Here is a 25,635-nt window from a genome sequence, read left to right on the forward strand (position 1 = left end):
TGGAAGACATGCTGAAATCAGGAATCGTCTGCAATAGCTCCAGTCCATTCTCGTCGCTGGTTCTTCTAGTCAAGAAAAAGGACGGAACCTGGCGCTTTTGTACTGACTACCGTGCTCTTAACGCTGCAACCATCAAGGATCGTTTCCCAATCCCGACAGTCGACGATATGTTGGACGAGCTGCATGGAACTGCGTACTTCACCAAGCTCGATCTTACTGTTGGGTATCATCAGGTTCGCACAACATCTCTAAGACAACCTTTCAGACACACAACAGACACTATAAGTATCTGGTCATGCCGTTTGGCTTGTGCAACACACCATCTACTTTCCAGGCGCTCATGAACTCTATCTTTCGGCCATTGATGCGCAAATCAGTTCTCGTCTTCTTCGACGACATTCTAATCTACAGCTCAGATTGGGAGTCCCATTTACGGCATGTACATGAGGTATTTCGACTCTTGCGTGAACACAAGCTTGCTGTGAAATTCAAAAAATGTGACTTTGGCAGAGAAGAATTGGAATACTTGGGGCATATTATATCTCGCCAAGGAGTCAAGGTGGATCAATCGAAGGTTCAAGCCATGCTCGACTGGTCTCCTCCGACAAACATCATATAGCTTCGTGGATTCTTGGGCTTAACCAGCTACTACCGCAAGTTCGTCAAAGATTATGGGATTATTGCTCGTCCCTTGACAAACAGACTGCGAAGAGGCCAATTTACTTGGGATTCCGAAGCGGAGCAAGCTTTCTGTGCACTTAAGGCAGCTATGACAACAACACCGACTCTGGCCTTACCGGACTTTACACAATCATTTTTCATTCAGACCGATGCCTCAGGCGAAGGTATTGGGGCTATTCTCTCTCAAAATGATCAACCCATTGCTTTCATGAGCAGATCATTGGGTGTGGCAAAGAAGAGTTGGTCAACTTATGCTCGGGAAATGCTAGCTATCATTGTGGCCATTCGTACCTGGAGACCATACATCCTTGGCCGCAGATTCTTCATTCAGACCGATCAACGCAGCCTTCGTTATCTTCTTGAGCAACGTATCCTCACCCCCGAACAACAAAAATGGATGGGGAAGCTGGTGGGCTATGATTATGAGATTGTTTACAAGCCGGGAAAAGCTAACGCTGCAACAGATGCATTGTCACGACGACCAGATAGTCCTGTCCTCAACACCCTTTATGCTCCTTCAGTCACGATATGGGAGGAACTACACCAACTAGCACAAACAGATCCTTACTTGCTTTGTATTGGAAAGGCAGCAACAGCAAATCCAGGAAAGCCATACGCTTGGAAACATGGATTGTTGTGTTACAACAATCGCATAGTCATTCCACCAACATCTCATCTTGTCAAACAACTTCTCTATGAGCATCACAAAAAAGCGATGGGAGGTCATTCCGGGATTCTCAGAACCTTCAAGCGCTTATCTCGACAGTTCTACTGGCCATCGATGCATAGGGTTGTTTTGGAGTATGTATCAAGCTGTGATACTTGCCAGCGAGCTAAAACGCAGACCATGTCTCCTGCTGGACTCTTGCAGCCACTGCCAGTGCCTGATCAAGTCTGGGAAGATATATCACTTGATTTCGTGGATGGCTTGCCTCGTTCCAATGGACACTCATCGATCTTAGTTGTGGTGGATCGCCCCAGTAAGGCTGCACATATTTTGCCTCTTACTCACCCATATACGACATCTCAAGTTGCTAAGCACTTCGTGGACATGGTGGTTCGCCTTCACGGAATTCCAAGATCAATCGTCAGTGATCGCGATGCTATATTTCTCAGTAATTTCTGGTCGGAGTTGTCGAAATTGTCTGGCACCAAACTGCGAAGATCAACAGCCTATCACCCCCAGTCCGACGGACAGACAGAGGTGGTCAATCACTGTATTGAACAGTACTTGCGGTGCTTTGTGCAGAGCCGACCAAAGCAGTGGAGTGTCTTCTTACCTTGGGCTGAGTACTGGTACAATACCACCTTCCATGTCTCTACGGGGATTAGCCCTTTTGAAGCTTTGTATGCTCGCAAACCTCCACTGATGCCACGGTATGAGCTCGGATCTTCTTTAGTAGAAGAAATTGATGAAAAGCTGTAAGCTCGTGACGAGCTCCTCACAGACCTGAAGTTGCACCTGTAAGCTCAGGAAAAGGAGCATGTCGGATCGTGAAACAGAGGAGGTGGTACACGAGTTGATGGATGTGTAACTCGCGGTTACAAGTCAGTTATGAGACGATGACGTGTCATTGTCTCATTGGTTCCACGATATTACTTTGGCGTGAAGCAAAGGAGATCTGGAAGATTTGGGCTTATCACAATATTAGGAAAGATAGAATATTATGTTAAGGGTATTTAACCTGATTACTTTGGGTAGATCGAGGTTAGCCGTTTAAGATTGAAAAAGCTAGAGCAAGAGGTTTGTTCTTCAGAGCTGAAGAAATACGAGTGACCTTGTGTGCAGCTCGTGTTTCTGTTTCGTGAGATTAGAAATTGGTTCGTCTCTAGTCGTGTGTGACTGAGAGTAATTCGGATTAAACAGATCTAGGAAGATTGTTTAACAGATTTCCAATATACAAGAAAGCGTTCTTGGTATCCTGCGTTTTTGTTACTGTAACTGGTAGTCTCTGAACTTTCATTTGGTATCAGAGCGGGAAACTTCTGTGGTATCATATACTACTAACATGTTGAGATCCTGTGGATTTCATGGACACCATGAAGGAACTATTCGGGATTCATAAACCTATCATGCTGGACAGTTGCAACTTCGGTCATTGGAAGACAAGGATGCGACAGTTGATCAGAGGAATTGATGAGGATGCACGGACCGCAGTAGAGGAAGGTTGGTCTGTCCCTACAATGATGACCGATGACAAAACCTTGGCCCCAAAGCCAAAGGATAGGTGGACTAATCAAGAGAAGGCAGCATCGAAGTTCAACTCTAAAGCCCTCACTGCAATCTTCTCTTCGGTGGATCTGGACCAGTTCAAAATCATCCAAGGTTGTGAATCTGCTAAAGAGTTATGGAATATTTTGACCAATCACTTTGAAGGGAATACTAGCGTGCGGAGAACAAGGATCGATCACTTAGCCTCAAAGTTTGAAAACCTTCGCATGACGGATGATGAACCAATTGACGGATTCATTTCAAAGATCAGTGAACTTGCTAGCGAAGCATAAGTTCTTGGAAAGAAATATGATGAGAAGGATTTGGTGAAAAAACTGTTAAGATGCCTACCTCCACGATTCGAAGCTTACAAGGCTGTACTGGATATAGCCGTTAATACTGATGAGATGAAGTTTGATCAGCTGTCTGGTATCTTAAAAGTTCATGATCTGGAGAAAACTAATCAAACTGCAAACTCTCAAAAGAGCATCGCTTTTGTAGCTGACTCTAAAGAGCAGGATCGAGTCACAAAGATTGAAGAGAACTTGGGACTAATGGCTCGAAACTTCAACAAGTTTATCAAGCGAATGGAGAAAGGAGGGAATCGATCCAACTCACGGTTTCAGAGGAATGACTCAGATCGAAACAGCTCTCAGTACACTAGGCAAGACTCGAAGAACTCGAAGAAGAAGGAGTTGCAGTGTCATGAGTGTGAAGGCTATGGGCATTATCGCAATGAGTGTCCGCTAGCTAAACGAAAAGAGCTGAAGTGCATTGACTGCAAGGGTTTTGGTCACACTCGAAGTGAATGTCCTAATAATCTGAAAAAGGACAAGTCACTCATGTGTTTCAGTGATACAGACTCAGAGAGTGACAGCGATGGAAATGAGCTACATCTAAACTTTATGGCACTCGTCTGCAAGGAAGAAGAACCAAAGTTGGATTCAGTCGTGGAAGAGGATGAAGATGATCTCAGCAACGACCTTGAAACAGAATACAAGTCTCTGTTTGACAAATTTGCTGAACTCAGCCATGAGAACCTACAACTACTGAAAGATAAGGCCATGCTAAAAGCTCAGGTGAATATCTTGGAATTTGAGAAATCTTTGAATCAAGTTGCTGAATTATCAATCTTAAAGAACTCAGACCAAGAGATGCTGTCCCTAAAGAGAGCGATGACAGAACAGGAAAGGGTGCAGAAGCAGTTTGAGCTGAAGGTAAGTCATCTGAATGATCTACTGATCAAGGAGATGGACAAGAGCAAATTACTTGAAAATCAACTCGCTGAAAATCTCAAGAGAGTAAGAACTCTCACTACTGGCACAACAACTCTGGATCATCTTCTCACCATTGGTCAGTGTCCTAGCAGCAGTTGGGGATTGGGTTTTCAAGGCTCTGCATCCAAATATGCTGAAGAAACTGTATTTGTGAAAGGTAGTTCGAAAGAAAAAGAAATCCAAGTATCAACAAAGGTTCAGACTGATAATCATAAAAGTGGAAACATGAAGAAGACTACTACTATGCAACGAGGAAATGGATGTCACTTCTGTGGAAAGCGTGGTCATAGCGTCAGATTCTGCTACTTCCGAAGAAATCAGTATCAACGAGCCTGGAGAATGAATCTTTGCTTTATGGAACCATCCTTGTATGGTCATGTTTGGATAGCTAAGTGAGATCTGTACCCGAACTACAAGCAGAGAGTCTCGACTGTCTCACACATTGAGAAGAATGAACTACGCACTGATGCAGAACAACCTATCATCTGCAACTTTGCAACCTTGTCTACCAAAACTGAGTTAGTGAGCAACGTTGCATACACAAGTTCTGATTCCAACCTACAGCTTGATACTCCTTGGTACTTTGACAGTGGCTGCTCAAAACATATGACAGGAAATCAAGATTTCTTTGAGAAGCTAGAGTTTATCAAAGGAGGCAAAGTAACCTTCGGTGATGGTGGTCAAGGAAAGATACGAGGTGTGGGTGAACTGGACAAGGCTGTCTTACCTAGACTCATTAATGTCTTCTATGTGGATGGTCTTAAGGCAAACCTCATCAGTGTCAGCCAACTGTGTGATGAGGGATTGGAGGTTATCTTCAACAGCAAAGAATGTCGAGCTGTCGATGCTAAAGGGAATGTGGTTCTATGCGGTGTGCGATCTGGAAACAACTATTATATGTGGAAGCCATCACATTTGTGCTACTCGGCTAAAGAATCTAAGTTGGATCTTTGGCACACAAAACTCGGACACATGAATTCTAATGGTCTGACCCGACTGGTCAATGCTGAGGTTGTCAAGGGAGTTCCAGAACTGGAGAAACAAACTGACACTGTGTGTGGAGGTTGCTGTCAGGGAAAACAGGTTAAGGTTCAGCACAGGCAGATTTCTGAGATCAGATTCAAGGGGATACTGGAGCTGGTGCATATGGATCTTATGGGACCAATCACGCTAGACAGCATTGCTGGAAAAAGATACATCTTTGTTCTTGTAGATGACTTCTCCAGATACACTTGGATAGACTTCCTGAGGAACAAATCTGATGCATTGGAAAGTTTCTGAATTCTGGCTTTGCAACTCAAACAGGAAAAATGCGGCATAGTGCAGATCAAGAGTGGTCATGGAGGTGAGTTTTAAAATGAAGAATTTGATAAATTATGTCACATTCAAGGAATCCAACATAAGTATGCAGCTCCCAGAACTCCTCAACAAAATGGAGTAGTGGAAAGAAAAAACAGGACACTGCAGGAGATGGCTAGAGCTATGCTTTGTGGTAATAGTGTACCATCCGGTTTTTGGGCAGAGGCTATAGCCACTGCGTGTTATGTGATAAATCGCGTGTATGTTAAGCCTAACACAAAAACTACTCCATATGAAGTGTTCAAGGGAAAGACGCCAAACCTTAGTCTTATGCACGTCTTTGGTTGTTTGTGCTACATCTTGAATGATAAAGAACATCTCGGGAATTTTGATGCAAAGAGTGACGTTGGGATGTTTCTAGGATATTCAACAAACAGTTCAGCATACAGAGTATTCAATCAACGCACCAAGTTCATTGGAGATAGTGTAAATGTTGTGTTTGATGACAATATCAGATTCTATCAAGCACGAGTAACTCAGAAAATTGAGTGTGTCACACAACCAGCTTCGTCATCCTCTGAGGTAAAAATCAAAGACGAGTCAGAAGGAGAGGATGATCAGACCAGGGAACAACATGTTGATCTGGATAAAGCTAAAGTGCATAAGAATCACTCTGCTGCTGATGTGATTGGTCGAGTGTTTGACGAGAGAATTACAAGGAAGAAGGAGATTGACTTCTAGGAAATGGTTAAGCTTGTGTGCTTCATAGTTGAGATGAACGAACTCGAGTGCTTTGTATCTTTGATTGAACCTAAAACACTTCAGGAAGCACTAAATGATGAGTTTTGGACAAAGTCTATGCATCTGGAGCTTGAGCAGTTTAATCGGTTACAGGTATGGGAACTAGTTCCACGACCTGATGGTGTCAACATCATTGGCACTAAATGGATCCACAAGAATAAGACTGATGAAAATGGGAACGTGGTCAGAAACAAATCCAGACTTGTGGGACAAGGCTACACACAAATCGAAGGTGTGGACTTTGATGAGACATTTGCCCCAGTTGCATGACTAGAGTCGATCAGACTTTTGTTCGGAATGGCATGCAATCTGAATATTAAGCTCTATCAAATGGATGTGAAAAGTGCATTCCTGAATGATGTGTTACAGGAAGAAGTCTATGTCACACAGCCTAAGGGGTTCGAGGATCCTCACTTCCCTGATCATGTCTACAAACTCAAAAAGGCACTGTATGGACTTAAACAGGCTCCCCGAGCCTGGTATGACCGACTGACTGAGTTCCTGACTCAAGTTGGGTTTCAAAGAGGAGGAGTTGATAAAACTTTGTTTATTAGTGAGAATGGAAAAGTCATACTTATAATCCAAGTCTATGTTGATGATATCATATTCGGAGGAATCTCTCAGTCCATGGTTGATGAGTTTGTTAGAACTATGACCAAGGAGTTCGAAATGAGTATGGTGGGTGAGCTAAGCTATTTTCTTGGACTGCAAGTCAAACAGCTTGATGATGGAATCACAGTATCACAAAGCACATATGCAAAAAATCTTATTAAGATATTTGGGATGCAGACGAGTAAGACAGCCAGTACTCCGATGAGCACAACTACAAAGCTGTCGCGAGATGCTGATGGGAAACCGGTCGATGAAAAGCTCTATAGAGCCATCATAAGCAGTCTGATGTACCTTACTGCGAGTCAACCTGATCTATGTCTAAGCGTAGGTATTTGTGCACGATATCAAGCCTCTCCAAAGGAATCACATATGAATGCTGTCAAACGCATTATCAAATATGTGAAAGGTACGTTGGATTTTGGTCTACATTATACCTTTGAAACTAATGTGAATCTTGTAGGTTTATGTGATGCTGACTGGGCAGGGTGCTTGGACGACAGACATAGCACATCTGGTGGATGTTTCTTCCTTGGAAACAACTTGGTAGCCTGGCATAGCAAGAAGCAGAACTGTGTCTCTCTATCAACCGCCGAGGCTGAGTATATCACCCTGGGGAGTTGTTGCACTCAATTACTGTGGATGCGCCAAATGCTCGCGGATTATGGTATCATCTCTGACCCTATGCTAGTTCATTGTGATAATATGAGTGCTATAAACTTGTCTAAAAATCTGGTTCAGCATTCACGTACCAAACATGTTGACATTCGACATCACTTTGTGAGAGAGTTGGTTGAGATGAAAATCGTGATCCTGGAGCATGTACCAACTGAAAGACAATTGGCTGATCTATTCACCAAACCTCTGGACTATAACACGTTCCTAGGCCTTCGAAAGGCCTTAGGGATTGTGAATCTCTGAATAAGTCCTGTTAGAAGAGGAGAGCTGCTGTATATATGTGTTACTGCTTGTCGATATGTCACCACAACCCCAAAACCTTGAGCCAACAAGTTCGATTGTGCAGCTTACTCCACATATCTTCTAAATAGTACAGTCACTTGATTCGCTGGTGAAAGACACTCATCTTGGACCAGGATGCTGCAACATTTTTGGTCTAAGCATTGATCACTGTCTGGATTGAATGAGGAAACACAGCAGAGACTGAGTGAAAATAGGCAGAAGGAGAATATCGTATCTCATGCAAATGCAAAGAAAAAAAAAAGGAAAGGCTTGGAATGATGGATACTCGTTTTGGAGTTGGATGACACAACATTCAGACTCTGATTTCGATCACTGTCCGGACTGGGCAGGGTTGATGTCAACTCTTCGAGATAGCTCAGCCTGGAGCGAGGTGTTGCCCCACTTTGTCTCTATTATTGACAATTGTCTCACTCACTTGAGTTGATAAACAAACTCTGATAAAAGAGAAAAAAAAATTGTTTACTCTGTCTGTCGAGTTGGAGAGACAGACCCACAAGATGTCTACGCTGTGTTTCCAGACCATACATATGACTGTGCTATTGGAGCTAAGGTGTGAGTGATTTGTGCAGTAGAATCATGTCTGTGTCAGCTACTCGGCTGAGAAATAGCTACAGATTTGGGTTGGTCTCTCTGATCTCTATTAAAACCTCATGGTGACCTAGTACGAGTGGGAAGCAATCTCTGTAGCTCTCTTCTTGACGCTAAAGGCATCCTTGAGTATGTCTTCTGGCGGTTTGTTCAAGATACGATTTCTTTTGCACGATGTATTGCTCACAAGGTCGTGATTATCAATCACACAAACTCTCTCTCTTACAAACATAAGTTATGTTTGTACATGGTAGCTTTAAAACTTAATAAAAAAATGCAACGATTTGATTTTGAGTCCTTCATTCGTTAGTTCGGGGTCGTTTGTCTTGGGCCTATTTTTGTGTTTTCTAACGGGCCTTGTGAGTGTGCTTAGGGTTGGTACTTGTGGCTTGAATGATTCAGCCGAACTCAAGTGTCACACTCTCTCTCCCTTGCCGGCACACTCGATCGATCTCTCTCTCTAGAGACATGCAACCAGCAAGAAGAAGCTCGCGGCTCTCAAAGCTGAAGAATATTGAGTCCGATCCGCCATGTGCCTCCGAGACAGCTCCGATGAACACTTCTGACATCCCTTCGGGATCGTGTCCATCCTCACGAAAGCGGCTTCGCCATCGTGTCTTAGCCGGTGATACTGCGCCCGCCGGAGCACATTGAGCTGGAAGCTGTGTCTCTCTCTGATGAGGAATCCTCTGACGACAACCCCGATGAAGCTCCAGTTGCAGCTGATACTCCTGAAAATCTCTCCAAAGAACAGAGATATGCGGAGAGTCGGAATGTTTATCAAACTAAAGCTCAGTTTTATCCAGAGCTTATGCGACCACAAAGAATGCCAATGACCGGAAAGTTCTTCTCAATGGTGGCGACTGAGCGGTACAAAGACCTCCGTGGCCGGAAGTTCATTCCTCGGCAGTGTATCTCTCTAACGGACGATAATCTCTCTGATGTCAGAAGAATTGTGACTGGAGCAGGTTTGATTCACACACTCACTGATATCGATCCCTATCAGCCGAATGTGGTAAGAGAATTCATTGCTAATCTCCCTGAGGCTGAGGAACGAGACGATGGTGTAGCTGTGTATGTCAGAGGCTCTCTTGTTGATTTCTCTCCGAGTCTGATTAATTCTCTGTACTGCATTCCTGGATTTGAAGAAGATCCCAACTGGATGGATGAAAGCATTGATGAAGTTTGTGGTTTTCTCACTGACGGCAGAATAAGACGATGGGAGAATATGAGTTCGAAGTATCTCACCGCTACAAATCAGGTTCTGTACAAACTCGTCTGCTCGAATTGGATTCCTACCATGAACTACACATCTATGAATCAGAAGCGTCTCAGGTTTGTCTACATGCTCCATCATAATGATGGATTCGACTTTGGAAAACTAGTCTACGATTAAATTATGGCGATGGCAGGAAACACTACGACAGAGAAGACTCGTTGCATCATGTTTCCTACCTTGATTCAGCAGGTCATTCTCTTTCAGCGTACTATACCTCGTGACACTCTAAATGATGAATTCACGGGAACTCCAAAATTGGTCGTCAAGGACATTAAGGCCGGTCGAGGGTCTGGAGCAGATTCAAGTGCTGCCAGTCTTGAAGAAGACATCAATCGTACCATTGCTGGTCTCAAAGCCATTTGAGTTCGCCTGAGGAGTAATTGAGTTGTACAGTTTTTATATCTTTACCTGCTCCTTGTCTAACAAATATATTTTTCGCTTAATGTGCACCTAAGCAGGGGGAGATTATGTGCAATATGTCCCTCATCCTGCGTTTGATGAAGACGAGGAGGAGGATGGAGATGATGAAGACGAGGAAGAGGATTGAGGCGTCTCTGAATAACGACTGTGTCACATCTAAATTTCTTTAGAAAGTGTGATGTTGATGTTATCTATCTTGTGGCATCTAAGACTTAGACTATGTGTATCGGCTATGCTTTTTATGAACCGTATTCGCAACTTATTTAAGAATGTGTTTTTCAGCTCATGATTAGTGGTTTAAGTTTTCTAGTTATCTCCATGGTCTTGGATATTTGTGCTGTGTGGTTGTTTCCAGTGCAGGATGCTTAGGTTGTCACATTCAGATAAAAAGGGGGAGAATGTAAGCTCAGGAAAACGAGCCTCTCGGATCGTGAAACGGAGGAGGTGGTACACGAGTTGATGGATGTGTAACTCCCGGTTACAAGTCAGTTATGAGACGATGACGTGTCAGTGTCTCATTGGTTCCAGGATATTACTTTGGCGTGAAGCAAAGGAGATCTGGAAGATTTGGGCTTATCACAATATTAGGAAAGATAAAATATTATGTTAAGGGTATTTAACCTGATTACTTTGGGTAGATCGAGGTTAGCCGTTTAAGATTGAAAAAGCTAGAGCAAGAGGTTTGTTCTTGAGAGCTGAAGAAATACGAGTGACCTTGTGTGCAGCTCGTGTTTCTGTTTCGTGAGATTAGAAATTGGTCCGTCTCTAGTCGTGTGTGACTGAGAGTAATTCGGATTAAACAGATCTACGAAGATTGTTTAACAGATTTCTAATATACAAGAAAGCGTTCTTGGTATCATGCGTTTTTGTTCCTGTAACTGGTAGTCTCTGAACTTTCAGCACCTTGCATCAGCCAATAACCGCATGAAACAGATAGCTGCCCGTAAGAGAAGAGATGTCGAGTTCACAGAAGGGGAGTGGGTGTTCTTGCGTCTGCAACCGTACCGGCAGAAAACAGTTTTCAGGCGATCTTCGTAGAAGTTATCCAACAGGTACTTTGGTCCTTTTCAGATTGAAAAACATATTGGTCAGGTAGCCTATCGCCTTAAGTTACCAGAGGGAGCCAAGATACATCCTGTCTTTCATGTTTCATTGTTGAAGAAGCGTTTGGGTGACGATGAGCCGTCGTCGGTAGAGTTACCTCCGCTGTGAGCTGATGGACTTTTTCACTTGGAACCAGCGGAAGTATTGTCTGCGCGCCGAGTTCAACATGGTCCTAAGGAGGTTCAGGAAGCATTGATTAAGTGGAAGAACATGCCAATTGAGGAAGCAACTTGGGAGGAATATGATCAACTGGTGGCGAGCTTTCCCTTCATTGTCTCGAACCTTGAGGACAAGGTTCTTTTTGACCGCGGGAGTGTTGATAGGATAGCACACGGTGGAGTTGAGAACATAGTTGACAAGATGGTCCTACGTAAGTCAACTAGAGCAATGGTACCAACAAGAAGATACGTGGACTAAGGAAGGAGTATTTCATTTGGTTATTTCTTATTCAGTAAAAGACCTAGTCTTGAGGAGATAGTTCTCCACTTTGTTGCATTCCTGTTTTGTAGGAAGTTGAGTACTTCCACTTTCCCTCATTCACGTATTGCAAGGAGTCATGACTCCATTTGTTTTCTTATTTAAGCTAATGAAAAACCCAGAAAAAGGTAGACTTATCTACCAGCAAATATCTTGAGTACTTGTGTTATTTACAATCTCTTTAGCTTTGAGGAGGGACCTTAGCACTATGGATCCCATCTTCGTCCAGTGGCATGTATGTTTATTTCGAACATTTTATTGGTTCTGCAAATTATCAAGTGAATTTTCTCCGTCTTTATCTTTATTTATACAGTGCAAAACATATTTGTTGATAGATCATCTATCATTAGATTATTTTTCAGGTTTTTACTGAATAAAACTCCGTACTTACTTCGTCGACGTTAAGTTTACCTTCAACAAGTGAGTTTTGATTAAAAATTACGTTAAGCGTTAATTTGGAGAGCAAAAATGTAAGCATGGATATAAAAGGAAACATGATAAAAACAATCGAGAATATGATTATAACTGGTGATGGCAACTATTTTTGTTAAACACTTTTGAATCATCTTATTGTCTGACTGTTTATCGCAAAAGAATAGTGCTAATTTTCAGTCTAGACTGTAACTGAAAGAGGACCTTGGGCATATATAGGAGACAAGGAAAGATTTTAGTCCTCTAGACAATGTACATATATAATTTAGCGGTACACTTACTTATTACTTTCTCGGTACTCTCTACTTGATCGGTATAAGGGGCGAAACCAAGTAGTAGACTATGGGTGCCTATGCACTCACTAAATTTTTACTTTTGATTATTTTACAAGGTAAATGAGAGGAAATTATTAGATATACTGGAAATTTATTATTATTGCACCCATTAATTTGGTTTACAAGTTTTATGCACCCAGTGAAATTTAAGTCTAGATTCACCCCTATTGGTACTTGAACCGTAAAATCGAGTATATGATCTGACCAAGTTGAGTATCAAATATTCTAATTTAATTACTTACACATACAAGACAAGTATCAAGTATTAAAACAAAAGTAACTACTTGGCGTTATTTAGCTTGTTACTCGTTCTTGTTAATGAACAAAGAAACATTTTTCTAAATCATAGTAAAATAACTAGTTTATATTTCAATTTTTATAAATGGATTAAATATAAGTGATATATTCATATAAGCATTTTGAATTTTTTTATATATTATATTTCTTGAATTAACTAAAACATAGGAAAACAATGATATATTCTTTATATATAATAAAGTTAATTAATTTTATATTCCAGCAGATTATCAAATAATTTATCAATAATTATCAAGTAACTTGAAAGTAATTACAAGTAACAAGTAATAAAACAAGACAAGTAACTTGCAAGTTGGTTTTTTTTAGCAAGTACTTGAAACCTCAAGTACTTAATTTTAACAAGCCCAAAATTTTAATATCCGTATAAACTAAGTCGAATACCAAATATACCAAAAATGCCAAGTACTCGACTTGTGTCCATGCCTACAATGATATATAGACATTCTAGACAGTCCAAAAAACCCCAACCAAATATAACTCGTCATCGACTTTGTCAATCCTACATTGCATTGACTCAACTTGTACTAAAATAAGATGTGGCCAGAAACGACTGATCCAATTTTATCTATAGACCAAGAACTACTGGATTCGAGTTTGTTGGAATCATCACATGATAACTATAACTTGATTTAAGTTAACTTAAATGTCAAATATAATTAGAAACCCAACTGATGTCAAAAAAAAATTAGAAACCCAACTAATTCCCATCATACTGTAATTATGAACCTTTATTCTTTCCTCGACATTCAAGAATCACGATAAACATTCTAATTTTACCACATAAAAAACGTTTTAACCTTGGACTAATATGAATTGTTAATGTTGCACTTCTATTCTGCAGATAGCTGCTATACCAAACGCATATTATCCATATATATTTAACTAACAGTGTCATCGCCTAATCTTTTTAAGATAGAACTAAATTCTGATCCGTCATTTCAAAGGGCATGTATATTTTTTGTTTAATTTTTTTCTGATAGTTTGTTTATTATATGATATACAGACCCAATAATATATTTATTATTTTATATTTTAATTTATTTATAAAGTAAAATTATTATATTATGATAGTTTGTTTTTAATTTAAGAATTGTTAGTATTGTAATATTTTGGTGACCAATCTTATTTATATATTCAAACTTTGATGTTCGAGAGTTATTAGCAGAATATCTATATATTTATAATAATTGACCAAAAAATAAAATAATATTTAAGATATGACAATTTTTTTAATTTTTCAATAATGTATATACATTTTTTGTTAATATGATAATATCTAGATTTGTTTGACTATTTAGAGAAAATATTTTTTGTCATATGTTTGATTCATTTTTTTTGTCAACTCTTGATTCATTACTTAAGTCCAAAAGGCTTTACAAAGTGGTTTTTGTTGAATATTAGCTTAAGAGACATATACCTATGTATATGTGTATATTTAAATCTATTATTATAATTATTTATGTATATGTTTGGTGTGAGTGGAAGACAACGAGAGAGAGATGTAAGTGAGAAGAGAGTTATCTCATTATTATTTCTTCTTGTGTTACAGCACAAGCTATATATATACGAGTCATAAACCGACTCAAGACAACACCTATGATACATATGTAAGACAAATGTTGATTCGACAAGGATGACTTAGCTATCAAGACAAAGACATGTGTCTTTTGATGACTAATCACTATTTCTAACACTCCCCCTTGATTAGTCATCTTGTATTACGTAGTGCCTCGTTAAAAACCTGGTCATGGAAAAACCCATTGGGACAAAAACCATGACAAGGAAAAAAGAGTACACTGTCGTAATCTCCCCCTGAAAGTAGTGGACCTAGCTTCGTCATACAGGTCACGCAAATGCCGCATTCTGATACCGTAGACGTGTTTTCGGAATGTTGTAGTCGGAAGAGCTTTGGTGAACAAGTCAGCTGGATTGTTGCATGATTGTACATATTCGATGTCCACTTCTTTATTTTTCTCGAGCTCCCTTATGTACGTGAAAAATCTTGGAGGGATGTGCTTTGTTATGTCGCTCTTGATATAGCCTTCTTTAAGTTGAGCAACACAAGCTGAATTGTCTTCAAATATTTTCGTCGGCTCTTTCTCATTGACTATTCCGCTTGCTTCTTGTATGTGTTGACTCATTGATCGAAGCCACACACATTCTTGACATGCTTCGTAAAGCGCAATAGTTTCTGCATGATTTGGAAATGTCGGAACCAGAGTTTGTTTCTGGGACCGCCAAGAGATTGCGGTTCCACCAATCGTAAAAATATAGCCGGTTTGCGATCGAGCTTTATGAGGATCTGATAAGTATCCTGCATCTGCAACACCAACCATACCAAACTCGGATTTTCTAAAATAAATTAACCCTAAATCAACTGTACCTTGGAGGTAACGAAATACATGCTTTATTCCGTCCCAGTGCCTGCGAGTAGGAGCAGAACTATATCTTGCTAGTAGATTAGTAGCAAAGGCAATATCAGGCCTAGTACAGTTTGCAAGATACAAAAGCCCACCGATAGCACTCATATAAGGTACTTCAGGACCTAATATCTTCTCGCTATCTTCGCAGGGCCTAAAAGGATCTCTCTCAACATCGAGAGTTCTACCAACCATTGGAGTACTCAAAGGAGTCGCTTTATCCATATAAAAGCGTTTCAATAACCTTTTCGTATAATTTGATTGATGCATAAATATTCCTTCTCGGAGATGCTCTATCTGGAGCCCAAGACAAAACTTTGTCTTGCTGAGATCTTTCATTTCGAACTCCTCTTTCATATGAGTTCGAGCATCATCAACCTCTTTTTGAGTTCCAATTATGTTCAGGTCATCTACATATACAGCAATGATCACAAAGCTAGATGACGATTTCTTTATAAAAACGCATGGACATATCGCATTATTCACATATCCTTTACTCAAAAGATATTCACTTAAGCGATTGTACCACATGCGTCCAGATTGCTTTAATCTGTAAAGTGATCGCTGTAACTTGACCGAACAAATCTCCCTGGATTTTTCTTTTAATGCCCCTGGCATTTTCAATCCCTCAGGGAGTTTCATATATATATCATTATCCAACGATCCATACAAATATGCAGTCACAACGTCCATAAGATGCATTTCAAGATTTTTAGATGCCGTTGGGCTCATCAAAAATCTAAACGTAACTGCATCCATTACCCGGGAATACGTTTTCTCAAAATCAATTCCCGGTCTCTGAGAAAATCCTTGGGCAACTAATCAGGCTTTATATCGTGTTACTTATCTCACGAATACCCACTTATACCCAACAAGATTTATATTCTCAGGCGTTATGACTATAGGTCCAAAGACATTTCTTTTATTTAGGGAGAATAATTCAATTCGAATGGCCTTCTGCCACTCCTCCCAATCATGTCTTTTAACATTCCAAAATGGACCTTGGCTCGGGATCATCATTTTCATGATCGATATCTTTGGACACAGAAAATGAGAACATTCCATCAACATCTTTTTTCTATTACTTTTCATCAAGGGCGTAGTTGATGTAAATCTCATACTTTTATGTTCCATTTTCGTCATCTGGATCATCTTTATTTGGTTCATCTTGACCCTTTTCATCTATGCCTTCTTTCAGACATTTTTCAGTATCAGGTTCTTCTGGAACTTTTCCACTTATGCCTTCTTTCAGACATCTTATAATATCAGGTTCTTTTGGAACCTTACCATTTATGCCTTCTTTCAGACATCTTTCAGTATCAGGTTCTCTTTGAACCTTTCCACTTATGTCTTCTTTCAGACATTTTTCAGTATCAGGTTCTTCAGGAACCTTGCAACTTTTCTCAACCAATTTCTTTCGGGGATTTTTATCTCTAGAACCCGCTAGTCTCCCCCTCTTTAACTGAACCCTAGGTTCATTTATTTTGTTACCATCACTTTGTTCTTTAGGAACATCAACTCTTGATGGAACATTTTCAGCGGGTATATCATATCGTATCTGTGAATACATCTGGTAACTGGTTTGCAAATGCACAATTTTCTGAACTTCCAGCTCTCTTTGATCCATAGGGGGATCAAGGTGTAACAACAACTATGTACACCATGTAATCTCTTTAGGAATTTCTCAAATTCCTCCCTCAACGCTAGAAATTCATCCTCATTAAAATGGCAATCGGTAAATCGTGCCGTAAACATATCACCAGTTACCGGTTCAAGATACCTTATATACGGCTTGTTCTAACTCTTCCAGAGTTCGATACATTCCCGGGAGCATCTTTAACTCTCAAGGGACTACTAAATATCAAGATGCAACTCAAGTCATTTTTGTCCTGCCAGACATTTCAATATATTGCATCTATTTTAAATTTTTTTCCAGTGACCTCGAAACAAGCCGTTTTTCATACCTCAAGGTCATCTTTTATTTCATTCTCTGGAGAACTATACCTTGGACTTTTGGTCCAAAAATCTCTCGTTTTTCTAACGAGCTTTATATCGAATTGATGGCCAATCAATTCACTCTACCCTCATACATAGAGGTAGATTCATAATCCTTATTTATATAGCACTTTTTCATTTTATCGTCGACAATCTATTTTCTCTTTGGTTCCATCTTTTTATCCGTACTGATATGGTTAATCGAGATCTCTTTATCATCATCGATGATTTACCCAGGTACCTGACTGTAATATTAACCATATCAACGGTCTCATCATGAGATTCATCCTCTATTCATATTTTTACTCCTTTTCGAGGACTCTTTGGAACCAAAGTGGTCTATCACGTCTCTAGCGTGACATAGACTCATATATCGTCCTTTTAGGACACATTTTATTATTGGAGCATTTTCAGCTGGAATATGAGATTTCATTATTTCATCAAAATGTCTGGCAGGCATTTTGTAAATGGATTATTCTACTTTTCATTGTAATTCATTTCACATATCTCATTCCATCAGCTTATCATATGCTTCTAGCAAACTTGCGAGCATATTTCTAAGTATCCATATACTTTATCCCTCTGGATTGTATATGTCTTTATTACATGCACAACTGCATTACACCCGATCATGGGGATCATCTTACTTGAATTTACTTTATCAAGTTCTTTTTCAAGTGTGAACATAATTTCTCAATGTTCCACTCACTAGGATTCTTTAATTCTCTCCCTCGAGATGATGACACTCCATGTCTAAAATCTCGTACTGAATCCCACTCTATAACCAATAACATATTCAGTTTTCCCATTTGGGATGAATTATGTTTTAAATCCTTTAGAGTGAGATCTTAATTTGGGGCATGCTTAAAGAAATCACATATTATGAACTTGTTTGATGATTCATATCACCCATGATGCTTTCCTTTATTTTCTTGACATGCTATATGTGAAAAACTTCTGGTTTTTCAACATTTCACAATAATGTCGATAACATTATTGGAGATGGCTATATATCAGTAAACTTCAGGTTTACCACTTATTTATAGTTTTGCCATCTTTTTCTTATGCATGTCTTTTCATCATAAGCTCCTCTAGAGCCAATAATAATTTTTATAGTAACAGATATTATACTTACTTATTTTGAGAGAGGATAAATATTTGTTACCTTTAGTAGTCATGTACGACGACCCAATATATGCCAGGTATATATATCTCCATTCTGAATCTCAAAATATTATTCAGGAAGATAATTTTCATATCACATCGATATTTTATTTTCATTTTCTGGACCAACCAGAAAATCTGAATCATCAAGATGAGTATTCAAGCTATGAAAAGATGGTACGGGTTCATAAGAGATGAAGTTTATTTCACTTCCTTTCTCTTTTACTTTACGAATCTCTATATAGATCGGATAAATATTTGGCGTACGACAACTACGTACCCAATTTTCTTTCTGGCCGTATCTATAGCAAACTTTTTTTGTTTGCCTTTTATCACCCGACCACTTTCATTTTCGTGGAAGTTCTCATTATTCTCATAGGGACGAAATCTTATTCCTCGTCCTCTTCCACGACCATGATAGCGGTTTTAACCGCATCTACACCCTCGTCCTTTTCTAGTATGACCGACTTGATGGTTTAGTATCATGATTTCATTTTTTTTTCAGTTTACTCGGAGGATTTACATCAACTCCGATCCTTTCTTTCAAGGATTTAACTATCAAAGATCTTCTAAATCTTTTCTCATGATACACCTCATCTTATAAACCATCATTGAAGTGGGGTAAAATATCATGGTTTTTCTTTTTCTCATCTGATATCGTTTCAACTTATCGATGATTTCTCAAAGCTAATTTTCTCTCAGGTGCATCTTTGCACCCACTACCCAAGTGTTATAATTATTTCTCGTAATATCAAGGGAATTTATTTTGAGCTTTGTCAAATTTAACATGATAACCGTATCCATAGAATAATAATATATAAAGACGAAAATTTAAATGCATAAATTAAAAGCATAAAATAAATGCATAAATTAAATTGTAGAAATTTAAAGAGCAATAAATAAAATTGGAGGCTTAGCCTACCACATGATCTGAGGAGTCTTAGACTACCACATTGATCATTTTTCAAAGTCCGAGGAGACATGGTCTACCATTTTGACTTTTACTTATTTCAAGGTCCGAAGAGACTTAGTCTACCATTTTTGACCTTTTTTTTTTATTCACGGAGGCAACACCTACCACGTGATCTCTGATCGTGAAGGCATATCCTACCATAACGATCAGTCAGGAAAGGCATAGCCTATTATCACGATAAATGAACGGAGAAGGTCCAGCCTCTCACTCCGAAATAATAATAAAATTTAAATAAATTAAGTATATTGAAATACATAAATTTAAACATTACCTCGGCTGGTTTAAGAGAACTTTCTGATTGATAAGCTTCAGTTGGTCAGAGCCTCGTGCTGATAACGTGTTGAATATTATCTTAAGAGACATATACCTATGTATATGTGTATATTTAAATCTATTATTATAATTATTTATGTATATGTTTGGTGTGAGTGGAAGACAACGAGAGAGAGAGAGATGTAAGTGAGAAGAGAGTTGTCTCATTATTATTTCTTTTTGTGTTACAGCACAAGCTATATATATACGAGTCATAAACAGACTCAAGACAACACCTATGATACATATGTAAGACAAGTGTTGATCCGACAAAGATGACTTAGCTATCAAGACAAAGACATGTATCTTTTGATGACTAATCACTATTTCTAACAGTTTTGAAGGTAATTCATTATAACCATGAATCCATGATAAGTCCAAACGTTATCAAAGCCAAAATAATAATTTATAATAAAACTGCACGTGCTGAAATTAGGTTATCGCCGCACCACCACTGTAAGTTTCAGAATACGTCTTCTCTTCGCACATCAAATTTGCCATTGATTTTCAGTAACCACCATGACACTCCTTAGGAACAGTTGAACTCAAGGCAATAAGCAAACCTATTAAGAATACGATTGTCATTTGTCACTAACACATGGCTATATCAGAAACAACCATCACACTCCTGATTCTACATTAACCAATCGTTGGAAATGGTACTCTGTTTCTGTTCTCCAACTATATGTTTAATCAATTCTTAGAAATTATGTATAAAAGGTAAATTAATGAATCGACAATGTGGCGAAGTTACGTAACTGTTGCTTTCAAAAGAAAAAAAAAACAATACTGTTTTTGTTATAGACAAAGAGAACATGGTTAGTCAATTAATTAATTAGTATGGAGTTATAAAATCAGTTTTCTTTTTTAAATATAGGTCCAATGGCAAAAATAGTAATATGTCAAGTTATACGGATAAAAGTTAACAATGATTCTAAATTAATACTATTGACTAGATTTTGATCCGCCCTTCAAAAGGCGGATATATTTTTGTTTTAATTTTTTTTTAGAAATTTAATTTTTATATTTGTGTTTTTTTCATAATTATATTTGTGTTTTTCTTTGTAATAATATTTGTGTATAAATCTTAATCAAAATCTACTTTATAAAACAATAGTCATTTAAAAGTTGACGGCATACGCTTCGTTCTTTGTAATCATATTGTCTGTATGCCCGTTTCTTTGTAATCATATTGTCCGTATGCCCGTTTCTTTGTAATCATATTTGTCGGTTCTAGATCTTGACCAGCATGTATAATGTTGGTTTATAATTTTTTTAATGTAAATATGTAACATTTTTTGTAATTTTTTTTATATGTTAAAGAAATTTAATTTATATGTTTGTGTATAATATTTTAAAAATTATTAGTAAGAGGTTTTGATAATTGTATTGAATATGTGATGTTACATAACTATATAATTGTGTCATGGTCATTTCATACATTAATTTTGTACTTTATTCTTAAAGAACAATTAATTTAAAAAAGAAAAAAAAATTATAGTTACAATTGATATGTGTTTGGAATGTCAATATATATGGAATATGTGTTTGGAATGTCAATATATACTCGCATAAATTTAATTAAAACAAAGTTAATTTTTCTAATGTTTTTGTTTCTTTGGTATATGGATTTATAGTCACTTACTATTAAAAAATATATATTGACATAAATGTTTCTTTTGTAACTGGCGTGATATATTAATTGTTGTTTGCATGAATATATGCATCGATATATTTTTAATCAAATTGGTCATGGTAGTTAATGCGGCGGTTACCCGATTATTAGGCATGTGGTGGTTAGATTCAGAAATTAAATTTAATTGCAGTTATATTTAAAAGGTATGTTTTGTTGAAATAATAATTGGACACAATCTTTTATTAACAGAGATCATGTTTCTAATTTAATAGTATTGATGCAAACTTTAGCTGCAGGAATATCTGGTAATATTACAGTTACAAAAAGAATATTTGGTAATAGTCCATGTTCTAAAAATCGGCCGTCTAGGCGGCTGTCTGGGCGCTACGCGTCACTCTTCCGCCTCGATTTATGTCAAATCGGTTAAGAAAATTGGATATCCGATTTTCTCCGCCTAGACCGCCCAGCCGCCTAATCTATTTTTTATTATTTTATTATTTTTTATTTTTAATAGTATTTTTATTTATATATTTGATCTAAAATTTTATAAATATCATTTATATTCATAATTTTGATGAAAATTACACTATACTAAGTTTATATATTCTATTTGTGTGTTTTATACGATCTTAAACATGAAAATGTATTAATGTTATACACAATTAAATATTAACATGTTTTATAACGTAGTAAACAATCTAAAAATTATGCCCTGTATAATTTCCAATTAATCCTTGATTTTTTCTTTAGGCGCTAGGCCCAATCCAACTGTCTGACTAGCGCCTAGCGCGTTCCCGAACACGGGTAATAGTATAGATTAGGTCAAATCTCTAGAACATAAAAATACATTGACACGTTTCTTTTTGTATATACGTACGTACTTGTGCTTGGACTTGCGAACCTGGACGAAAAGTCGAAAACATAAAAATTTCCAACATTAAATAAAATGATTCCACAGCACATTACAAAGTTTAGTACTAGTATGTGATTTCTTGCTTATTTAGAAAATAGAGAACACATTAAGTAGGGATGTTAATATGGACTCAACCCCAGAAGGTTAATCCTAACCCTGTGAAACTATTTGTAACCCTAACCCTTATTTATGTAACAGGGTTTAAAAAGGGTTGGCCTTAATAGGTCTAAGGATTAAATTTTAACCTTTTAATTTTGATTCACAAAATTATTATACAATATTTAAATATATACTGAAATTTAAAATTTGTTAGATAATGCAAATTATATTTTTTCCGTCAAAATTTCAACAAAAAAAAAATCAAAATTTTCTGCCAAAACGCAAAATCAAGTTTTAGCTAAAACAGAAAATCGAGTTTTCCCGCCAAAAACTAAAAATCGAGTCACAACTAAGAATCAAGTTTTCCCGCCAAAAACGAAAACTGAGTTATGAAAACTGAGTTTTTCCAGCCAAAAACTAAAAATCGAGTATTCTAGCCAAAACCACAAAATCAAGTTTTCCCGCCAAAACAGGAAAATTGAGTTTTGAAGCCAAAACCACAAAACCAAGTTTTTTCCGTCAAAAAGTGAAAAATATTTTGTTCCGCCAAAACCACAAAATCAAATTTCCCGCCAAAACCAAAAAACTCAATTTTAAGTTATGGTGGGAAAATCGATCTTTCGTTTTTGGCGGGAAAATCGATCTTTCGTTTTTGGCGGGAAAAACTCGGGTATGCGATTTTGGTGGGAAAACTTGGGTTTGTGGTTTTGGCGGGAAAACTCGATTTTTAGTTTTTGGCGGGAAAACTCATTTTCCGGTTTTGGCGAGAAAAAATCAATTTTTCGGTTTGACGGAAAAACTCGGGTTTGTGATTTTGGCGGAAAAACTTGTTTTTTGGTTTTGGCGAGAAAACTTGATTTTGTAGTTTTGGCGGGAAACTCGATTTTGCAGTTTTGGCGAAACTTGATTTTCCGATTTGGGCGAGAAAACTCGATTTTGTGGTTTTGGTGGAAAAACTCAAATTTGGTTTTGGCGGAAAAAACACAATTTTTGTTTTTGACGGAAAAACTTTATTCTTAGTTGTGGGACAAAAACTCAATTTTGCGATTTTGACAGGAAAACTTGATTTTGAAGCTCAACAAATTGAAGGAAAGAATCATATCATACCTTAATTTTTCTAATTTTATCTTTAAAATTTAAGAACAAAAATAAATGAAATAATTTTTTTCAGTTAAATGGCCTAACCCTGGTACCAACCCTAACCCTTGATTATAATAAGGTTAAAATAGGGTTGGGTTAAAATAGGGTTAGGCTTATAATAAACAAAAGAGGGTTGGACCCTAACCCCGTAGTTAACATCCCTAACATTAAGCATAACAGATTATTACCTACCTTTACACAATGCTTATGTAGATACCAAGATGGAAAAAGTGAAAATTTGAGTCATTAACAGGGTAAAAATCATAATAGCAGAAACGTACGTAGAAGAAAATTTCGGTATTCAATTGAAATACTTAGAATCAAATTTACATTATATAAACTAAGAATACAAAAGAAAAGAATTACAGTTTACCCAAAAAAATATACTGACATGTTAGAATGTGCAACCGCAACAAAGAAAGAAAAAAGCAAGCTTAGAAACCACAACCATTGCTTCGATGATAGACATGATTCTGAATCTCAAACTGTCGAGAAACGACAGCTTAAGATTCAAAAAAGATTCAATCTCTTCCACTTTAGCCCTCCAAGTCCTAAAAATTTCAACCTCGTCCTTTCTTTCCTCGTCTTGAATATCGAAAAGCTCCCCTTTCCCATCATCTTTTAGTTTTGAGATTCTCGAAATCGAATTGTAAAGACAGAAGAAATTAGGTTATTACGTTTTGTTTATGGTTTCTTGTTATAGAAGTCTTCGGAGACGAAGAAAGGAGTTTTATACAAGTCGAAGTAGAGGGTGTTTTGGTAATTAACAGTCGTTGATCCCAAGCGCGTTTTCAGATTCCAGTTTCGAATGATCAACTTAGGTGTCCTGACGTGAGGCACTCTGGCTCTTTCCAAAGAAGTTTTGTTGATACAAGAGCATCTCCGATGTATATATCTATATTTTTTTCTAAAATACAGATCTCTATTATAGAGGTGGATTTGCTCTAATGTATGCTTTTATAATAAAGTTCCTCTATTTTAAAAGAAAATATAGAGAAATCCAAATTTTTACCTCTATATTTAGAGATGAAAATAGCAAATCTCTATATTTTCTCCTATAAATAGAAGAACTCTATTATAGAGGCATACATTAGAGCAAATTCACCTCTATAATAGAGTTTATCTATAATGTTTATCTATTGAGCTATATATTTATATATCGTATGATTATCCTATTTCTTATTGGTATTTAAGTTATTCATATATTTTTATAGGAAAATTTAGGGCATTAGTTAGTTTTTCGATTCGTAATATTTCTAATTTTTTTTATCTTGGAAAATAATCCTATCCTACTTTTATTTCATTTTTTACTTAAATGTATTTTATTTTAAATATCTTAAATAAAGGCTTTTAGATTTAATTGATCAAAATTTAGGTTAAATGAAATCATAACCTAATTATTCTCTCTGTACAATTTGATTTCTAGAGGACTCAAAAGCTCCTCTTCCAACTCGTTATCCTCTACAAGGAATACAGAGAACCTCACAAGACCACTCTTTGTACAATACTTCATCGTCCCTGAGAAGGATCACGCGGGAGAAATCCAGAAGTTTCCCTTTATGTTATGCAAAACAAATTAGAATCCACCAATACAAATAAGTAAGAAAATGAAATGATCAAATCCTTATTTATTGCAAAAGCTAATACATATAAGTAAGAAAATGAAATGATCAAATCCTTATTTATTGCAAAAGCTAAGAGTTCGTGAAAAGTATGATAATTCCTTGATATAAAGGGTGGGGTAAGAAAATGATCGAATCTTTACTTTAACGCGAAGCTAAGAAAACGAATAAACTCTATGGAGAAAGATCTGCCATTTTCTAATAGACTTTGGGATTATAGAAAACCGAAGAAAATGGTTCATCACCTAACTTAAGGGCCATAACTTTCTGAGGAAGGGTCGAGACAAACGAGATTCGTATCCTATTTATCAGGAAAATTAATACAAAGGAAAGATGAAACAAGTTTGATAGAAGAATGCATGAAAAAAGGAGATGAATAATCTCTTATATATTAAAGGAGAAGCACTTTTAAAGTTTATATTAAAAGTTTATTGGCAATGAATGTGATGTGGTGACGTGGTTTTACGAGAAGCTTTTATTTAGTAAAACGCTTAGGTGTCACGCAGAGAACGTTTCTCACCAAAACTGTGAATTTAATGTGTTCACAC

The 25,635-nt window shown here is 37.4% G+C and overlaps 2 protein-coding genes and 1 pseudogene across 2 annotated transcripts; 2 read left to right on the plus strand and 1 right to left on the minus strand.

Annotated features, from left to right (window-relative positions):
- Window positions 1-2,721: 2,721 nt before the first annotated feature.
- On the plus strand, window positions 2,722-5,451 carry LOC106363400. Its single transcript, XM_013803146.2, has 3 exons — window positions 2,722-3,104; window positions 3,237-4,548; window positions 4,591-5,451. The coding sequence occupies exons 1-3, from the start codon at window positions 2,722-2,724 to the stop codon at window positions 5,449-5,451; spliced, it is 2,556 nt and encodes an 851-aa protein (XP_013658600.2).
- A 3,829-nt stretch (window positions 5,452-9,280) lies between these two features.
- On the plus strand, window positions 9,281-9,844 carry LOC106373521. The gene has a single exon (XM_013813682.2). It carries the CDS (start codon window positions 9,281-9,283, stop codon window positions 9,842-9,844), a length of 564 nt encoding a protein of 187 aa, XP_013669136.2.
- Window positions 9,845-21,612: 11,768 nt separating this feature from the next.
- Window positions 21,613-24,482, minus strand: LOC125592979 (annotated as a pseudogene).
- Between the last annotated feature and the right edge of the window lie 1,153 nt (window positions 24,483-25,635).

The sequence above is a fragment of the Brassica napus genome, chromosome C9, assembly GCF_020379485.1.
Source record: "Brassica napus cultivar Da-Ae chromosome C9, Da-Ae, whole genome shotgun sequence".
NCBI classification, from domain to species: Eukaryota; Viridiplantae; Streptophyta; class Magnoliopsida; order Brassicales; family Brassicaceae; genus Brassica; species Brassica napus.